Source organism: Thunnus maccoyii, chromosome 20, assembly GCF_910596095.1.
Source record: "Thunnus maccoyii chromosome 20, fThuMac1.1, whole genome shotgun sequence".
NCBI classification, from domain to species: Eukaryota; Metazoa; Chordata; class Actinopteri; order Scombriformes; family Scombridae; genus Thunnus; species Thunnus maccoyii.
In genome coordinates this window covers 18,564,163-18,578,514 of record NC_056552.1, presented here as the reverse complement: position 1 = coordinate 18,578,514, position 14,352 = coordinate 18,564,163, and the positions used below count along the sequence as shown (strand labels likewise).

The window sequence follows — 14,352 nt, the reverse complement described above, 5'->3', positions numbered from 1 at the left end:
TTAGTTATTTTCCACCACTGATATCGATCATGTTCAATTTAACTCATGTAAATGGAGCATTTGTTCTTCAGTTTTACATTGTTTCAATTTTGAGCGAACTTTCAAGAGTTCATTATAAAAATGAACTGACCCCGACCGCCTCAGCTCAGAATAATCTCATTGCATGTCCTTCTTTTATAGCACTGTGACTCCAGTTGTTAGAGCCACACTGAAATGTTTATTGCACATAATGTGTAATCTCAGTTTAAATGTTAAAAATCTGTAGATGCAGAGTGAGGGTCTCTGGCACAACTTCACCTACTTCCAAGTTGCACGGAGAAGGGAAATAAGTGTAGAAAGATGAGAACTCCCGCAACACTTGTAGTATGAGGAACAACTTTATTAGTTGACAGCACTTTTTTTTTTTTTTTTTTTCTTTGAGTTCTCATCTTTCTAAATGTTAAAAATCGGCATGAAGCTTTAGACACATAAAATCAATGAATAATTATCACTTATGATGTGATTGGTCGCACTGATTGAACATTCCTATCATAGTTTTCATGTCATATATGTTAATATTTCAGAGTGAGCAGGATTGTGTTGCACCTGCAGACTGCAAATTAATGTAGTTTGAAAATGAGTCTTTTAAACAGGCTGCATATAGTCTTTATTTGTTTTAATAACATTTCTGTGACTGTTTAAATTTACATTTATTGAAATAGTTGAAATATAATCACTGAATGCTGTTGAGTCAAGAACCAAATACATGCCTAAAAATGTACTATTTGAACCCTGTTTGAACCTTTTCAACTGCAAATCACCAAACTCATTATTACTGGATCAGATTGTCAGCTTACAATCAAGTCTCTGTGTGACATATCTATTATTTTTATATACTTTTTATCTTTGACCCTGTCAGATTGAAGCTGAATACATATATGTAAAAATGCTATGTAGTCTTTAGCCTGATACAGATTCCAGTTTAACATCCATTAAGGAAACTCAAGTCTGGTAAATGATGAATCAATGGACTAAGCTGAATGAAACTTTGTGTTAACTTGACTGTTTTCCCTGCTCTGACCGCTATCTTTTTTAAAGATATATGTTCACAGGCCACACACACATGCATGGATGTTTCTACCTCAACTGGGTTCAAATGGAGGCTCTGCCTTTTATTTACCTGTTACCATGGCGAATTGTGATATTAGAGCTCCATTGATGATGGCTTTTTTTCATTCACCACACTTAACTCAGAGTGAACATACTCAAGATTAACTGAACAAACTCTGATCAGCTTTTTTGAAATCCAAAACTCAGACTTTCTATCTCAGGATTCATCAGTTCAGGGTTCGGCTCAGTTTGTTAAACCTGTTTTCTGGAATAGAGCAACTCCTCCTGGTGAAATCAGCTGTTACTATTTTACTATAACTATTTTTTTGTGGACACTTTTGATATAGTTAAAGGACAACTATACACTCTGGATGAAAACCACTATGAAACACTGAACAGAACTGCATAAAAACATCAAGTTTAAATAAAAAATGTTTTATTATGAATCAGGTGATGCCATGGCAAACTGATACACTGAAGTGGACTCACAGTCCTAAAAAATAAAAAAGCTTAACTTTCTTGTCATGCACAACAACTGTTTCTTATCAAACATAAGACAACATTATATTTGCTCTGGAATTTGTCTTCATCTTTCTTCAAAAGGGAGACATTGTCACAACAGTGCAACAAAAATCACACAAGCAGTCTCTCAATAGCCATCTGGACAGACTGGATCTGTGGCTTGAGCTGAGATCCCTCCTTTATGGTGACTGAGGTAGCGATGACGGGGCGTGAAACCCCACAGGCCCGACCCAGGGCCTGCTTGGAGCGGACAAACACGTACGGGACGTTCTTGTCCTCGCAGAGCAATGGCAGGTGGAGGATGATCTCCAGTGGCTCAGCATCAGCAGCCATCACAATAAACTCGGCGATGCCTCTGTTCAGGGTTTTCGTAGCTGGAGGAAGAAGTAGAGAACCATAAGTACAATATAATAACAGTTCAAACCCCTTTTAGCAGCTTTACACTGACTCCCCACTTGTTGTAGAAGTGATTCTGAGACAACACCACAGATTTCAGTCTCTGAACGAACACAAAGAAACAACACCTATCTAACAATCAATGACTATCACTGGGATACTGTAAACTTCACAAATGAAGTATGTTGCCGCTTTGCACTGTTGTACAGTGTTTAGTTTTAGTATAAATACTTCAACATTGTTTTGCATTCATTCAGAATAAGGTTTGTTGTCTTTTGAACAAAATATCTACTGTAATTTTACAGCTGAACAATAATAAGTGATTCCTCACTCATCAATACAGCAAACATTTGCAGTTGATTTGCCGTTTATGCCAGTGTCAATATAGGATTATAGATGCAGTATTTATTTCAGATTTTTAGGCTATTGGTGAGATGAAATAAGCAATACAAAGACAAGACATTTAATTTGGTCAGCTTTTGATCACTCCACATATCAATTAAAAATTAGGTGGATTAATCAGTGATGAAAGTGATCAGTTGTTGTCGCTTGAAGATAATTTTCCAGGTCTTTTACATGCACACATGTGAGAGGCTTTAAAAGGAAACCCAGCTGTTTGGAGCTATGTGAACCCTGCAGAGACACCACGTTTCTCAGACCTCTCTGATGTCACATTGCCTCTGAGAGTGGGAGAATAATATTGATTGCCAGCTTTTAAGTGGAAGCACTGACTAGTTACATTATAGCTCACACAGATGTTTATTTTTCCTCACCTTCATTAGCTCCCTTCCTCAGCTGCTTGTAGTTTGAAGCTTGCTGTACCAGGTCCAGGATGGTTTTGGTCAGCGTGGCGTCGGCCAGGGGGTAGGCCTTTGGGTTCACTGGAGCTTCAGTCTGGAAATAAAACAAAATATAACCACAGTGACCACGTGGAAGCAGAAACGCTGTGTAAAATTTAAAAAGCACGAGGATATTATATGACGTTTAAGGTTAAATTTCCCTCTAAAGTCTAGTTTCTTCAACTTGCTGGCTAACAGTTAGCTTCTTAGTTCATTCGCTCCACAACACTCACCATTGTGAATTATGTTTTTTTCTGGTATTCCGGCCCTCTCGGCGAAATGCTTCACGGAGGACTATTTTTTGTCTCCTAGATATAAAAGGAACAACAAGACGCGAGGTAATGTTTTAGTTTTAGTTCAGTCACGTTAGCTACTAACTCGAGGAGCTCTGTCGCATGCAGCAGGTCTAAAACGTTTGCCGGACGCTATTTTCTTTTCCTAGGATGGCGAAGTCATGAATCGCCCAACTCTGCCTCTGATTGGCTAGTAATCATTGTCTTCGTTGGCTGGGTTGGTTAGGTTTAGGCATGAGGAGTTGGATTGGCTAGAGTTAGTGTAAGAATATCAGAGTAAACCAATCAAAGGCAGAATAGGGCGGGTCGTAACGTTGCCGTCCTAGGAAAGCTTACCACACGTGTGGAGTGACACGCATGCGCACTGGCAACAACCGCTAAAAAGGACAGGAAATGCTTTTCTTTTCTTTTTTTTTTTTTTTGCCCTTTTCTGATTTTAAAAAAGACCTATTTATGTTTTGAAATGATTTTATCAATAATGCGATCAGATTTTAAACTTCATCTGTGTAAATATTTAATATGACAACTGAAATAATAAACACAATAATAATAGTATTAATTATTCATTAAAATGTGTATTGTATTTATGCTTTAAGTAGGGTTTTTATGGTTTTATTCATTGCAAGTGTTTTTTCTTCATATCATTTTTCTTCTACTATTTTGTATAAGCCTATATGGACATGTGATTAATTGTTTTCATAGCACTGCTACTTCATTTTATTTATTTATTTATTTTTAAATGTTCATGATTTAATTTAAACTGGCATTTTAGTCCTAGTAGTATTTCATGTAAATACATGTCCTTGTGGTTTTATTAATCTATGCACAAAAATCTTATTCTGTATCTTATAGAATGTTATAATGTTAATCAATCTTTATTTCTATAACTAACAGCATTTTTTGCTAAATGCTGTATTTTTTATTGACAATTCACTATTAAAAATAGGTATGTTTCAGACCATATATATGAAGAATACTCTTTGTCTAACTTGTTAACTTTTATTATCTGCCTGTATTGTTTATTTTTATTGTTTTTTGTCCTCACTTTGGGACAGCATATTTTTTTAAAATCAAATTTGTAAAGAGGTACGGTTGTGAGGCAATAGCCGAACCTTCTTTCAAAGAATAATACTGAGAAAACATTTCCAGTAGGTGCTTATATGTAGAAAAGATAATGATATCAGTACTACATTTTGTTATACCCCAAATGAGACTGCTGTTCACTTATTTTGCCTTTTTGTGAGACTCTTTTGGGATAACACGTACCTTTATCAACAGCCATATTGCTGAACATTATATACTATTTTGGAAACATACACTGTTTGGAATACTAGAAGATGACTCTAAATTGAATTACCTGCTATACAGATAGGTGACAAATTAAAGGAAAAACTGGTACAGGTCTGAAGGCTTGACCCCTACAGTGAGGGGATCTGGTGGCTCTGTTATGCTGTAGGGGGCATTTTGCTGGCATGGTTTGGGTCCACTTGTCCCCTTAGAGGGAAGGGTCACCGCAAATCAATACAAAGTTGTTCTGAGTCATCACCTTTATCCTATGATGAAACATTTCTATCCTGATCCAGGATGACAATGCCCCAATTCACAGGGCACGAGGAGTCACTGAATGGTTGGATGAGTATGAAAATGACATGTCTATGATATGTCTATCTATCTATCAATTTATCTATCTATCTATCTTTCTATCTATCTGTCTGATTTTCTTTCTGTTTCTCGTGTATTGTTTGTGAACTGCCCTGGCATTTTGTTTCTAAGAATGTGTCTCATGTCCATTCATGTTCTTAATAAAGTGGGAAAAAAATCCCTACTGTGCAGTTTATTTATTATTTTTTTATTTTGGCAACTTCATTGACAACAGTGAAACTCAAACAACAGTAACATATGAACAAGTTTAAAGAACAAAAAGTGGAAACAAAGTGCTAGTTCAGTTATGACTATTGACAATTAAGTAACATTAGTCGATAATTTTATGTGTTTCGAATATTACAGTTTCGCAAATCTAGGGTTACCAGTTAGACACGACCATTTTATACTTCTGTCTCATTCTATTCATCTCCGTGGCAACAGAGGGCGCACGCTCATTGGCTCAGCGGTACTTTTGGGAGCAAAGATCGCGCAGGGCATGCTGGGTAGGGCACTTTCAAGTCGGCCATATTGGCTTCATCGTCCTGGCTGAAGGAGAGAGAGACGGGAGATGAAGGGGATCCGGGGTATCAGTCAGTTATCGGTAAGGACGTCGTTTTACCGGTGAAACAAACCGTTTCGTCGTCTGTTTCACTCTTTGCGTGGTTGTCAGACGGTGTAAAAAGCTGTAAAGAAGCTGTTCGGTGAAGCCTGAGATGACTGAGCTCAACCAGCACCAAACCAACTGGGAAACGTTAGCTAAGTTACATCATAAACACCAGACAGGACGAGTCGTTACCTGTAATACCCAGTTTATTCAGTTTACAGCACCTTAAAATACCCAACAGTTAGCTACCTTAGAGGTGAAAGCTCGCTTCGTGTTTGTGTAACTAGATATGATTGAGCATCTCCTCCACAGCTAACCTTAAAGTCCCCCTCCACTCAAAAATATGTTTTTCTTTTCTTGTTCCTACAGTTAAAATGTGAGCTTCACTGTGCAGAATGATGTATGTGCAGAGTTTGACACTTCATTGAAAATATTTTTCAATTATTTTTTAAACTTAAATAGACATGGGACAAAGAGAAAAGGGAATTATTGAAGTAAAACTAATATAATACAGCCTGAATCATATTATATTATCCCCTTAACCCCATCATCCACACCAACCCTCCCCTCAGACTCCTCCAGCCAGAACAATACAAGGCTGCTGGTAACAAATAGTAAGAATTCATAGCATATCAACAATTTATACGGAGGATTCATACCAGGAAGTAATCAACTAACTTCTCTGTGCTCACTGAAAATCTGATTTTAAGGGATACTACAACAAAATGTACAATATGGCTGTTGATAAACATACACGTTATTCCAAAAGAGTCTCACAAATGGGAAGTAGCCTACCAAAATAACTAAACAGCAGTCTCAGTGGAGCTACAGCGAAATGTGTAATTGATAATACATATGTTTTCTACATGTAAGAACCTACTGGAAATGTTTTCTCAGTAATATTCCTTGAGAGGAGGTTTGAGCATGATTTGTGACATCTCGACTGGTTTGGAAGATAATCTTGGTCCAATATTCAACTTACACAAGTGTGATGTGGAAACTTGAAGGCCCCAGTACACATACACTGAGAATGGACTTTACAGTGAAGTGGGAGACATCTTGCATCCAGCAGTTAAAGTTTTGAAATGAAAAATATTTGCATATTCATAGATTCTGGGATTTTTAATGAGTGAGAAGGAGCAGATGCCATTTTAAGGATATTAATGTGGTAATTATACTTTTTTTGTGGAAAATTCATATCAGACACAAATCATTGTTCCAAGCAGAGTAGTTTTCTCATATCTCAACACATGTCTGAGGGGATTTTTAAGTTTCCACTTTAAGTGCAACTTTATCAGACTATAATATCTGGCGCTTGGGTTTTGCAGTGTACTACTACATTGGCCAAAACATAAGACAGTGCTTTATAACAAAACTAATTTCCAATGTGGAATAACACATAACTTCAGCTCAACAACTAGAGCACTGCGTATTTTAACATATTTTAAACAAAAATGCATTGATAACAGTTTCCTATTTGTATTGAAATAAGATCTGATTGAAATACAGGCATAGATTTACAGACTTCCCAGATATCTGACAGCTTTATGCTGTCAAAGTCCATAGATGGGAGGTAATATTATCTGAAATTCTTTCAATTAAAAAAACAAAACAAAACACAACAACAAAAACACAAGGTCCATTTAGTAGCTAATTTGGAGCTTTCCATCACATTGTATGATCTTCATCAGGAGGTGGAGTGTGCCCAGTTGTCATAGAACTGTAGATGTTCAAATTTCCATTTTTTGAGCTCTTTAAGGACTTTTCATTCATGTTTGCTTCAAAGACAACTGATGAAGAAGATGTGAAATGATTGAAAGCTCCAAAACATATACTAAATGGACCTTGTGAGATTAGTCATTTGTCTTTCTGTCTCAGTTCAGGGCCAATAACTACTGAAACATCAGTTTTCTCTATGTTTTACTGCAATAATGAAGAATTAGAAGACATACAGTATTTGAATAGCAGAATAGAGCATCCCGCTACACTCTATGTTTAAGAGGAAGGATGTACAAAATGAATAAAAAACGTTTGTTAATGTATGTTGTATATGAGAAACATTTGGACAGAAATCATATCAATAAAATGTAACGTCACTAATCCATCACTTCAAAATCTTTCATGCTCAGATTTCCTTTCTCCTCAGATTGGCCGTGCCTAGAGTCAGCAAGCCAGTAACACATTACTTGTAATGTCCTGCCTTCCCATGTTCTCTGTTTTTCCAGACGAGGCTTTATGCGGCCCAGGCTGCCCGTAAGGTGGATTTCACCGGGGCCGCCGAACACGTTAAGTTTCAGCCGCAGGATGTGCAGGTCAGTGGTTGTTGACTTGTCTCTCTTCTCCACAGAGACGCTTCTATGCGGCTGCCAGAACAAGCCAGTCCCTTGCCCAGCCCCTGGCTGGCGTCAAGCTCTCTCCGGGGGCTGCCCACTCCTCCCAGGATGTCCATGTATGTTGCTGAGTGGAATGGTTGTTCTCGGGACCTCTGTGGGGTTGGCTGGGTCCAGATAGTTACAAATTGCTCTGCCTATAGAAATTGTTAGTTATGTCGTATTCTCTAAATATTCTTTTCTTTTAGTAGGATGTCAAAAATACTGGTAATATGTCCTAACAAGTCATCTAACTGAATGTCCTATTGTCTTAAGACCTTTGAGGTATAAACTAAGGCTTACGCTTCATGTTTTAACTTAATATCTACACATATATACTTGATATAATGATGGGACTAAAAGGACATCTCTATATGTGTCCAGGTGACCAAACTGCCCAGTGGACTGGTGATTGCCTCTCTGGAGAACTATTCCCCAGCCTCCAAGATCGGAGTGTTCATCAAGGCTGGCTGTCGTTATGAGACCCCTGACAACCAGGGGGTCACCCACCTCCTCCGACTGGCCTCCAGCCTGGTATGATACATCAATACAGCCTGTAGAGCTCTGTCTTCATTCATCTGCTTTGACCCCTCTGTGCTCAAGAATTACAGAAATAAATGCAGCTGCACCTTGTCGGTATATATTTATGTTAACTTACAGAGGTTATAATTGACAGACTTTGCACATGTAGTATTAATTTGTTGAACATTTGAACCACTTTCCACTCACACATTTCTTAAACACTGATAGCCAATGTTTTCATTCTCTCCAATTTTGGTGTATTTTGAGTTTTATGCAGATTCAAACAGCTGATTTAATATTTAAAAGATCTTTTTTCCAGCCCCACTTTTAGTATTTAAATAGCTATAAAGCACAAGTGCGAGAATGTACCAAATATATATTTGAAGCATAATTATAGCCTTCTGTGTGAGACTTGCATTTGTGCTTTTTCCAGACAACCAAAGGAGCTTCATCTTTCAAGATATGCCGTGGTGTTGAGGCAGTAGGAGGCAGCCTGAGGTCAGTAACATCCAAGAACATTTATAACAAACCAATGAATTCAAGTACAGTCTTTTCTGAGCAGTATTCTTATCTGGATATCTGCATGTTTGTGCCTCTGCAGTGTGACTTCATCCAGAGAGAACATGGTCTACACCGTCGACTGCTTGAGAGATGACATGTGAGTCATTATTAAACCTGTACGCCAGAGTCAGAATTGAACTGGGACTCATGATAGAAATGTCCCATGCAGTACTGTTTTTGTTGAAATTCATGTAGGAGGGCAGGATGATGGCACAGTAAACAGAACATATTTTTTCTGACCCTTCGTTATTGATCTGCAGTGACACAGTGATGGAGTATTTGATCAACGTGACAACAGCCCCGGAGTTTCGGCCATGGGAGGTGACAGAACTTACACCCAGAGTGAAGCTTGACAAGGCCCAGGCTGCACAGAGTGCTGAGATAGGTGAGCATCAAGTTCTCTTGCACTCATGTAAATATTCACATTGATTGATCATAGAACTACTTCTCTTATATATCCCACTTATATACCACAGAGCTCAGCGTGATTAATGACCAAAGATGCTACTTTAATGTTTAATTACACCATAAGAAAGACATTTATACAGGATTATCAAGCAGTATGTGTCAGAAAATGCTGTAAAAAGCATTGTTTTACTGAGATGTATAACTGTCAGAATTGCCCTTAACTTAACTTAATAGATGACATTAGACAGATGCACCAAACCCAGTCACTATTTCTATGGAGTCTCCAGCATTAAAGTTAATATAATAATATAATATAATAATATAATTGTAGATCATGATCATGTCTCTTTCTCTCTTTTCCAGGTGTGATTGAAGGTCTGCATGATATGGCCTACAAGAACGCACTGTGCAACTCCCTGTACTGTCCAGATCATATGGTTGGCAACATCCATGCTGACCATGTGAGTAGTTTTTTTCAGGGATTTATTCTTTAACACTGATATTGGTAATATACACATTTAAACCCACTTCTCAATGTTTGTATTTTTTCTCCAGCTGCACCAGTATGTCCAGAATAATTTCACAAGTGCAAGAATGGCTCTTGTTGGACTTGGTAAGAGTCATTACATTATTAACACATGTGTATATAATAATACTACAACAATATGATGTAAACCTGATGTGGTTTTATTTGGCTATTGATGGAAGTAGACATTAAAGTATCATACAAAGAATTATATTGAATGAACAAAGAACTATGAAGGCCTTAATGTCTCTTTTTTCTTTTTTCCAGGTGTTGATCATGCTGTGCTGAAGCAAGTTGGAGAGCAATTTCTCAACATCCGCAGTGGAGTGGGCACCACAGGGGCCAAAGCTCAGTTTCGTGGAGGTGAGCTGAGCAGACACTCTAACAAACTGCATGTTGGACAAACACCAACTGTAAAAACAATCGGATCAACTTTGTTTTGACCTATTTTTTATTGTCATTTTACTTTCAACAAAATTAAGTGGGTGTAGTGTAGTCAAAAATAAAAGCAGACAATTATAACCAGGTCACATCACTACTGCAATAACAAAGTGACTCACTGGCTGCATTTACAATCATAGAGTACTCTTTTTTTATTTTTTATTTTTATTTGATAGGGACGATGCAATTTAACATAGTTCCAATACAGAGCATGAAACTGATGTACTGCACAGAGAGTTTATAGCTATTGCTAATTTTCAACTCTTGTCCCTAGTTGGGCTTTACATATACATTGTAATTAAAATATATAGCTTTCATCATCATAAAAACCACAGTGCACTACAGATATGGGAGTACAATAAAATACACATACTGAATTACATTGATTGTGATGTACAGTTTGAAAAAAAAAAAGAAAAATTACAATACAATTACCTAAAAATGGGTACAGCTCTGGTTTGCTTTTAGCCAGCACTTAACCTTTGTTGTAAAAGATTTTATATCTGAAATTAATTTGATTTCAGTTGGTATTGTGTTTCAGAGTTGACAGCCCTGTATGGAGAAGGCTGATTGTCCAAATTTAGATGTACGATATGGTTTTTTACAGTTGCCATTCACCATGCTCCTAGTTACTCTCCTAGTTACTCTGGTACTGTCTTGTCTTTGGATGTAGTGCCTGATTAGTTTGAACCAATTAAGGTTCGACTTTACTGTTTTTGAAACCTTCTTTATATGTTTATCAAATTTGAGTTGCAAATCTAAGAATATTCCTAAAAACTTGAAATCATTGACCTCCTCTATTTCTTCATTCCTTATCTTGATTTCAAAATTTTCAAGTGAGCCCTGTTTTCTAATGGAGAAACACATAGAAACTGTTTTTGTCAAATTCAAGACAAGATGATTACCTTGCAGCCATTGATGAACATCATCCAAGTATACAGTCAAGATCTCCGCTGCCTTGCTAGGTGACTTGGCTGGTACATATATGACTGTGTCATCTGCATAAAGCTGGCAGTTGGCCTCTGGGCAGCTTGTAGGTAGGTCATTTATAAACAGACTGAAAAGCAGCGGACCCAGGATCGAACCTTGAGGAATACCCATTCTGTTGTTCAAAAGAGATGACTTTTCTTGGTCAACTTTCACACACTGCTCTCTAGTTTGAAGATATGACTCAAACCAATCAATTGCTTGTTTTGAAAAATTGAATGTAGACAATTTAGACAGGAGAATGTCATGGTTGACAGTGTCAAATGCCTTTTTCAGGTCAAGAAACACTGCCCCCACGACATTACCTCTGTCCAATGAATGCTTTACGTTTTCAATGAAATAACAATTTTCAGTTTCTGTGGAACATTTTGGTCTAAAACCAAATTGTTGTGGATGCTGCTTTTCAACATTTAATCATTTTATTGTCCCCATAGGGCAGTTGTTGGCGCAGCAGTAGAACAAAACAGGAAACGGCAACATTTGTTTAACATTAAGCAGTGTTTCTGACACACTGCAGCCTGTACTCTACATTCACTGCCAGATTGACAACTTACTGCTAATCTTTTCCTCTGCTCCGCACACATTTACCGACACCTTTCTCACACTCACCATGCACACACATTACGCACTGCCCTATTCCTTAAAGGAGCTATGCTACCAACAGTTTCCCAGGCAACAACACAGAGGTTGACTCATGTTTTGGAGCAGCGCCGCACGGAGGCCCCCTCAGCAAATGATTATTGATTTCCAAATTAATGGATATTTGCCGCTACTTTTGGCATTACAAACAAAATTACAATTATAGGGGAAACACAGATTAAGAGAACCAAACCAACAGATAAAAGAAACTGTCAGGACACTTTGAATTAAAGATCTATAAAACAATATCATCTAAGTTCTGTCAAACTTGTCCAGCGGTCTCAGGCAGAAAACACACTGCTGGCTTTTTTTGCTCAGCATATTTGAGTTTTCCTCAAATAAGAATTTGTGCTAAGTCATGGTGCCAAAGTATTTAAAAGACTCCACTGTTTCTACACTCTGGCCATTAATTACAGTACTGACAGAACTTGATGCATGACGCTTAAAATCAATACACATGTCCTTGGTTTTTAGTTACACACAAGAAAGTGATACACCTGTTTTGTCTCCTCTTGCGTCTCTCCAGGTGAGGTTCGGCAGACCAACAACAACAGTCTGGTCCACTCAGCGGTGGTGAGCCAGTCAGCAGCAGCGGGTACCGGCGAGGCTCTGGCCTTCAGTGTGCTGCAGCATTTACTGGGAGCTGGTCCACATGTAAAGCGGGGATCCAACACCAGCAGCAAACTGGGGCATGGTGTTGCCAAGGCAACTACTGACCCCTTCGATGTGAGTGGTTGTCAGTTTGTAATTTAAACTTGTGAAACAGTTCATTCATACACCAGGGCTTTCCCTGGCTTAACACGGGACTATTGCAGTATCTGCAGAGGTGTGTGTGCTATCTTAATACAGGACAAGATCACATATTTGTTACTCAATCGTGAATGCATGTTCAATCCTAATTGCAACAGCACCTGTAAAAACATTTTTCTTTACAGGTCAGTGCTTTCAATGCAAGCTACTCTGACTCTGGTATGTTTGGAATCTACACCATTTCCCAGGCTGCAGCTGCTGGTGATGTGAGTATCTCTTAGCCACGACAAACACCTCTTTATCTATGTAGCTGCAGTCGTTTTTGAATATGAAACCAGAAACTATTTAACCTCTGTGTTTTTGTGTCTCTCAAGGTGATTAAGGCTGCTGTTGGCCAGGTGAAGGCTGTTGCTGATGGTGGAGTCACAGCTGCTGACCTCACTCGGGCAAAGTAAGACATGCAGACAGACAGACAGAAACGTCACTATGACACGACACATTCTTTAATTTACTATTGAAATGATGGATTAAAATTAAATTAATAGGGAACAATTATACAGCTGAGATGAAGCCATGGTAGCACTACTTTCATGTTGTTCGAGATAATTTCAGTGTTTGCTTGTTGGAAAGAAGTGGGTGTATTAATTCATGATAGCTGCTCTGAGATTTGTGCAGGTCTGTACTGGTCGGGCTTTTATTTTCACAAAAAAATAACTAAATAAAAAAACTGTGGGACTTCAGAAGCATCTCATTCCTTCTAATGGTGGCTATCATCATCATCATCTGCCTGCAAGACCTGATTAATTGAAACATAATGAAAGCTAAATTGTCTCAAGCTGATTTCTGGCAGTTCAAAGTCCTCATTCATGAAACAGTTTCCACTTGGTGCCTCTTGGTGGTGCCATTCTTTGTTCTCTTATGCCATTAAGTCTTCCTGTGTTCTTAAAGTGAAGTGGATAGTTGACACAGTACACAGAAAAACCATCACACCTCAGAATAAGCAAAAAAAAAACCTTCAACTTTTTAAACGTTATACATCGAACTCGTCTTTGTTTTCCCTGCAGGGCCCAGCTGAAGGCTGATTTCCTGATGTCTCTGGAGACTTCAGAGGGTTTGCTGGAGGCCATGGGCACTCAGGCCCTGGCTAACGGATCCTACCGCACCTCTGCAGAAATCTCTAAAGACATTGACAACGTCTCCTTAACCGACGTCGCCAACGTAAGATATTCAGCTCAGTCGATGCATTACTGTATTACTTCAGTTAGATAATAACTGTAAGATGGGCTGAATCTTTGCTTTACTGGGTGAAACTTGAGCTTTGTTATTAATAAATTTATTAACTTTCTTGCTGTTTATTTCCAGGCTGCCAAGAAATTCGTGTCTGGCAAGAAGGCCATGGCATCCAACGGCAACCTCATGAAAACACCCTTCGTGGATGAGATCTAAAGCCCTCCCTATAATCTCCTACTGTACCTAACTCTTGACGGCAAAGCAGAATTTGTTTCCTCCACATTTTGACAAAAAGAGAAAGCGAGCAAAGTTCATCATCAACATCATCACCTTTTTGCAAATGCTGTTGTTGTGAGAGATATCGTGTCATAACACCACAGGGTACTTATAGGTGTTGTAACAGTACAGTTTCAGGTGATGCTACTCTGACGCGTCACAATGTCACGCTCCACTCATTTGTCCACATTTACTGTATAGCTGATGTAAAATAATGAATAAATTCTATCTACCAACGTGACAGTTATGGTTTGTT

The 14,352-nt window shown here is 38.3% G+C and overlaps 2 protein-coding genes across 3 annotated transcripts; one reads left to right on the top strand and one right to left on the bottom strand.

Annotated features, from left to right (window-relative positions):
- Positions 1–1,508: 1,508 nt before the first annotated feature.
- LOC121887041 (NHP2-like protein 1) lies at positions 1,509–3,288 on the bottom strand. Its single transcript, XM_042397575.1, has 3 exons — positions 3,080–3,288; positions 2,781–2,901; positions 1,509–1,985 (listed from the first exon to the last, which is right to left on the bottom strand). Exons 1-3 carry the CDS (start codon positions 3,080–3,082, stop codon positions 1,723–1,725), a joined length of 387 nt encoding a protein of 128 aa, XP_042253509.1. The 5' UTR covers positions 3,083–3,288; the 3' UTR covers positions 1,509–1,722.
- A 1,987-nt stretch (positions 3,289–5,275) lies between these two features.
- On the top strand, positions 5,276–14,337 carry LOC121886874 (cytochrome b-c1 complex subunit 2, mitochondrial). 2 transcript variants are annotated; one of them, XM_042397224.1, is made up of 14 exons: positions 5,276–5,384; positions 7,613–7,699; positions 8,141–8,290; positions 8,712–8,776; positions 8,880–8,936; positions 9,100–9,224; positions 9,611–9,708; positions 9,803–9,860; positions 10,041–10,136; positions 12,367–12,566; positions 12,776–12,856; positions 12,965–13,041; positions 13,655–13,808; positions 13,953–14,337. In XM_042397224.1, the coding sequence occupies exons 1-14, from the start codon at positions 5,352–5,354 to the stop codon at positions 14,034–14,036; spliced, it is 1,365 nt and encodes a 454-aa protein (XP_042253158.1). In that variant the 5' UTR covers positions 5,276–5,351; the 3' UTR covers positions 14,037–14,337. The 2 variants fall into 2 exon arrangements, with proteins under 2 accessions (XP_042253158.1, XP_042253157.1); XM_042397223.1 differs by lacking the exon at positions 7,613–7,699 and adding an exon at positions 7,735–7,836 and having other exon boundaries at positions 5,279–5,384.
- Positions 14,338–14,352: the final 15 nt, after the last annotated feature.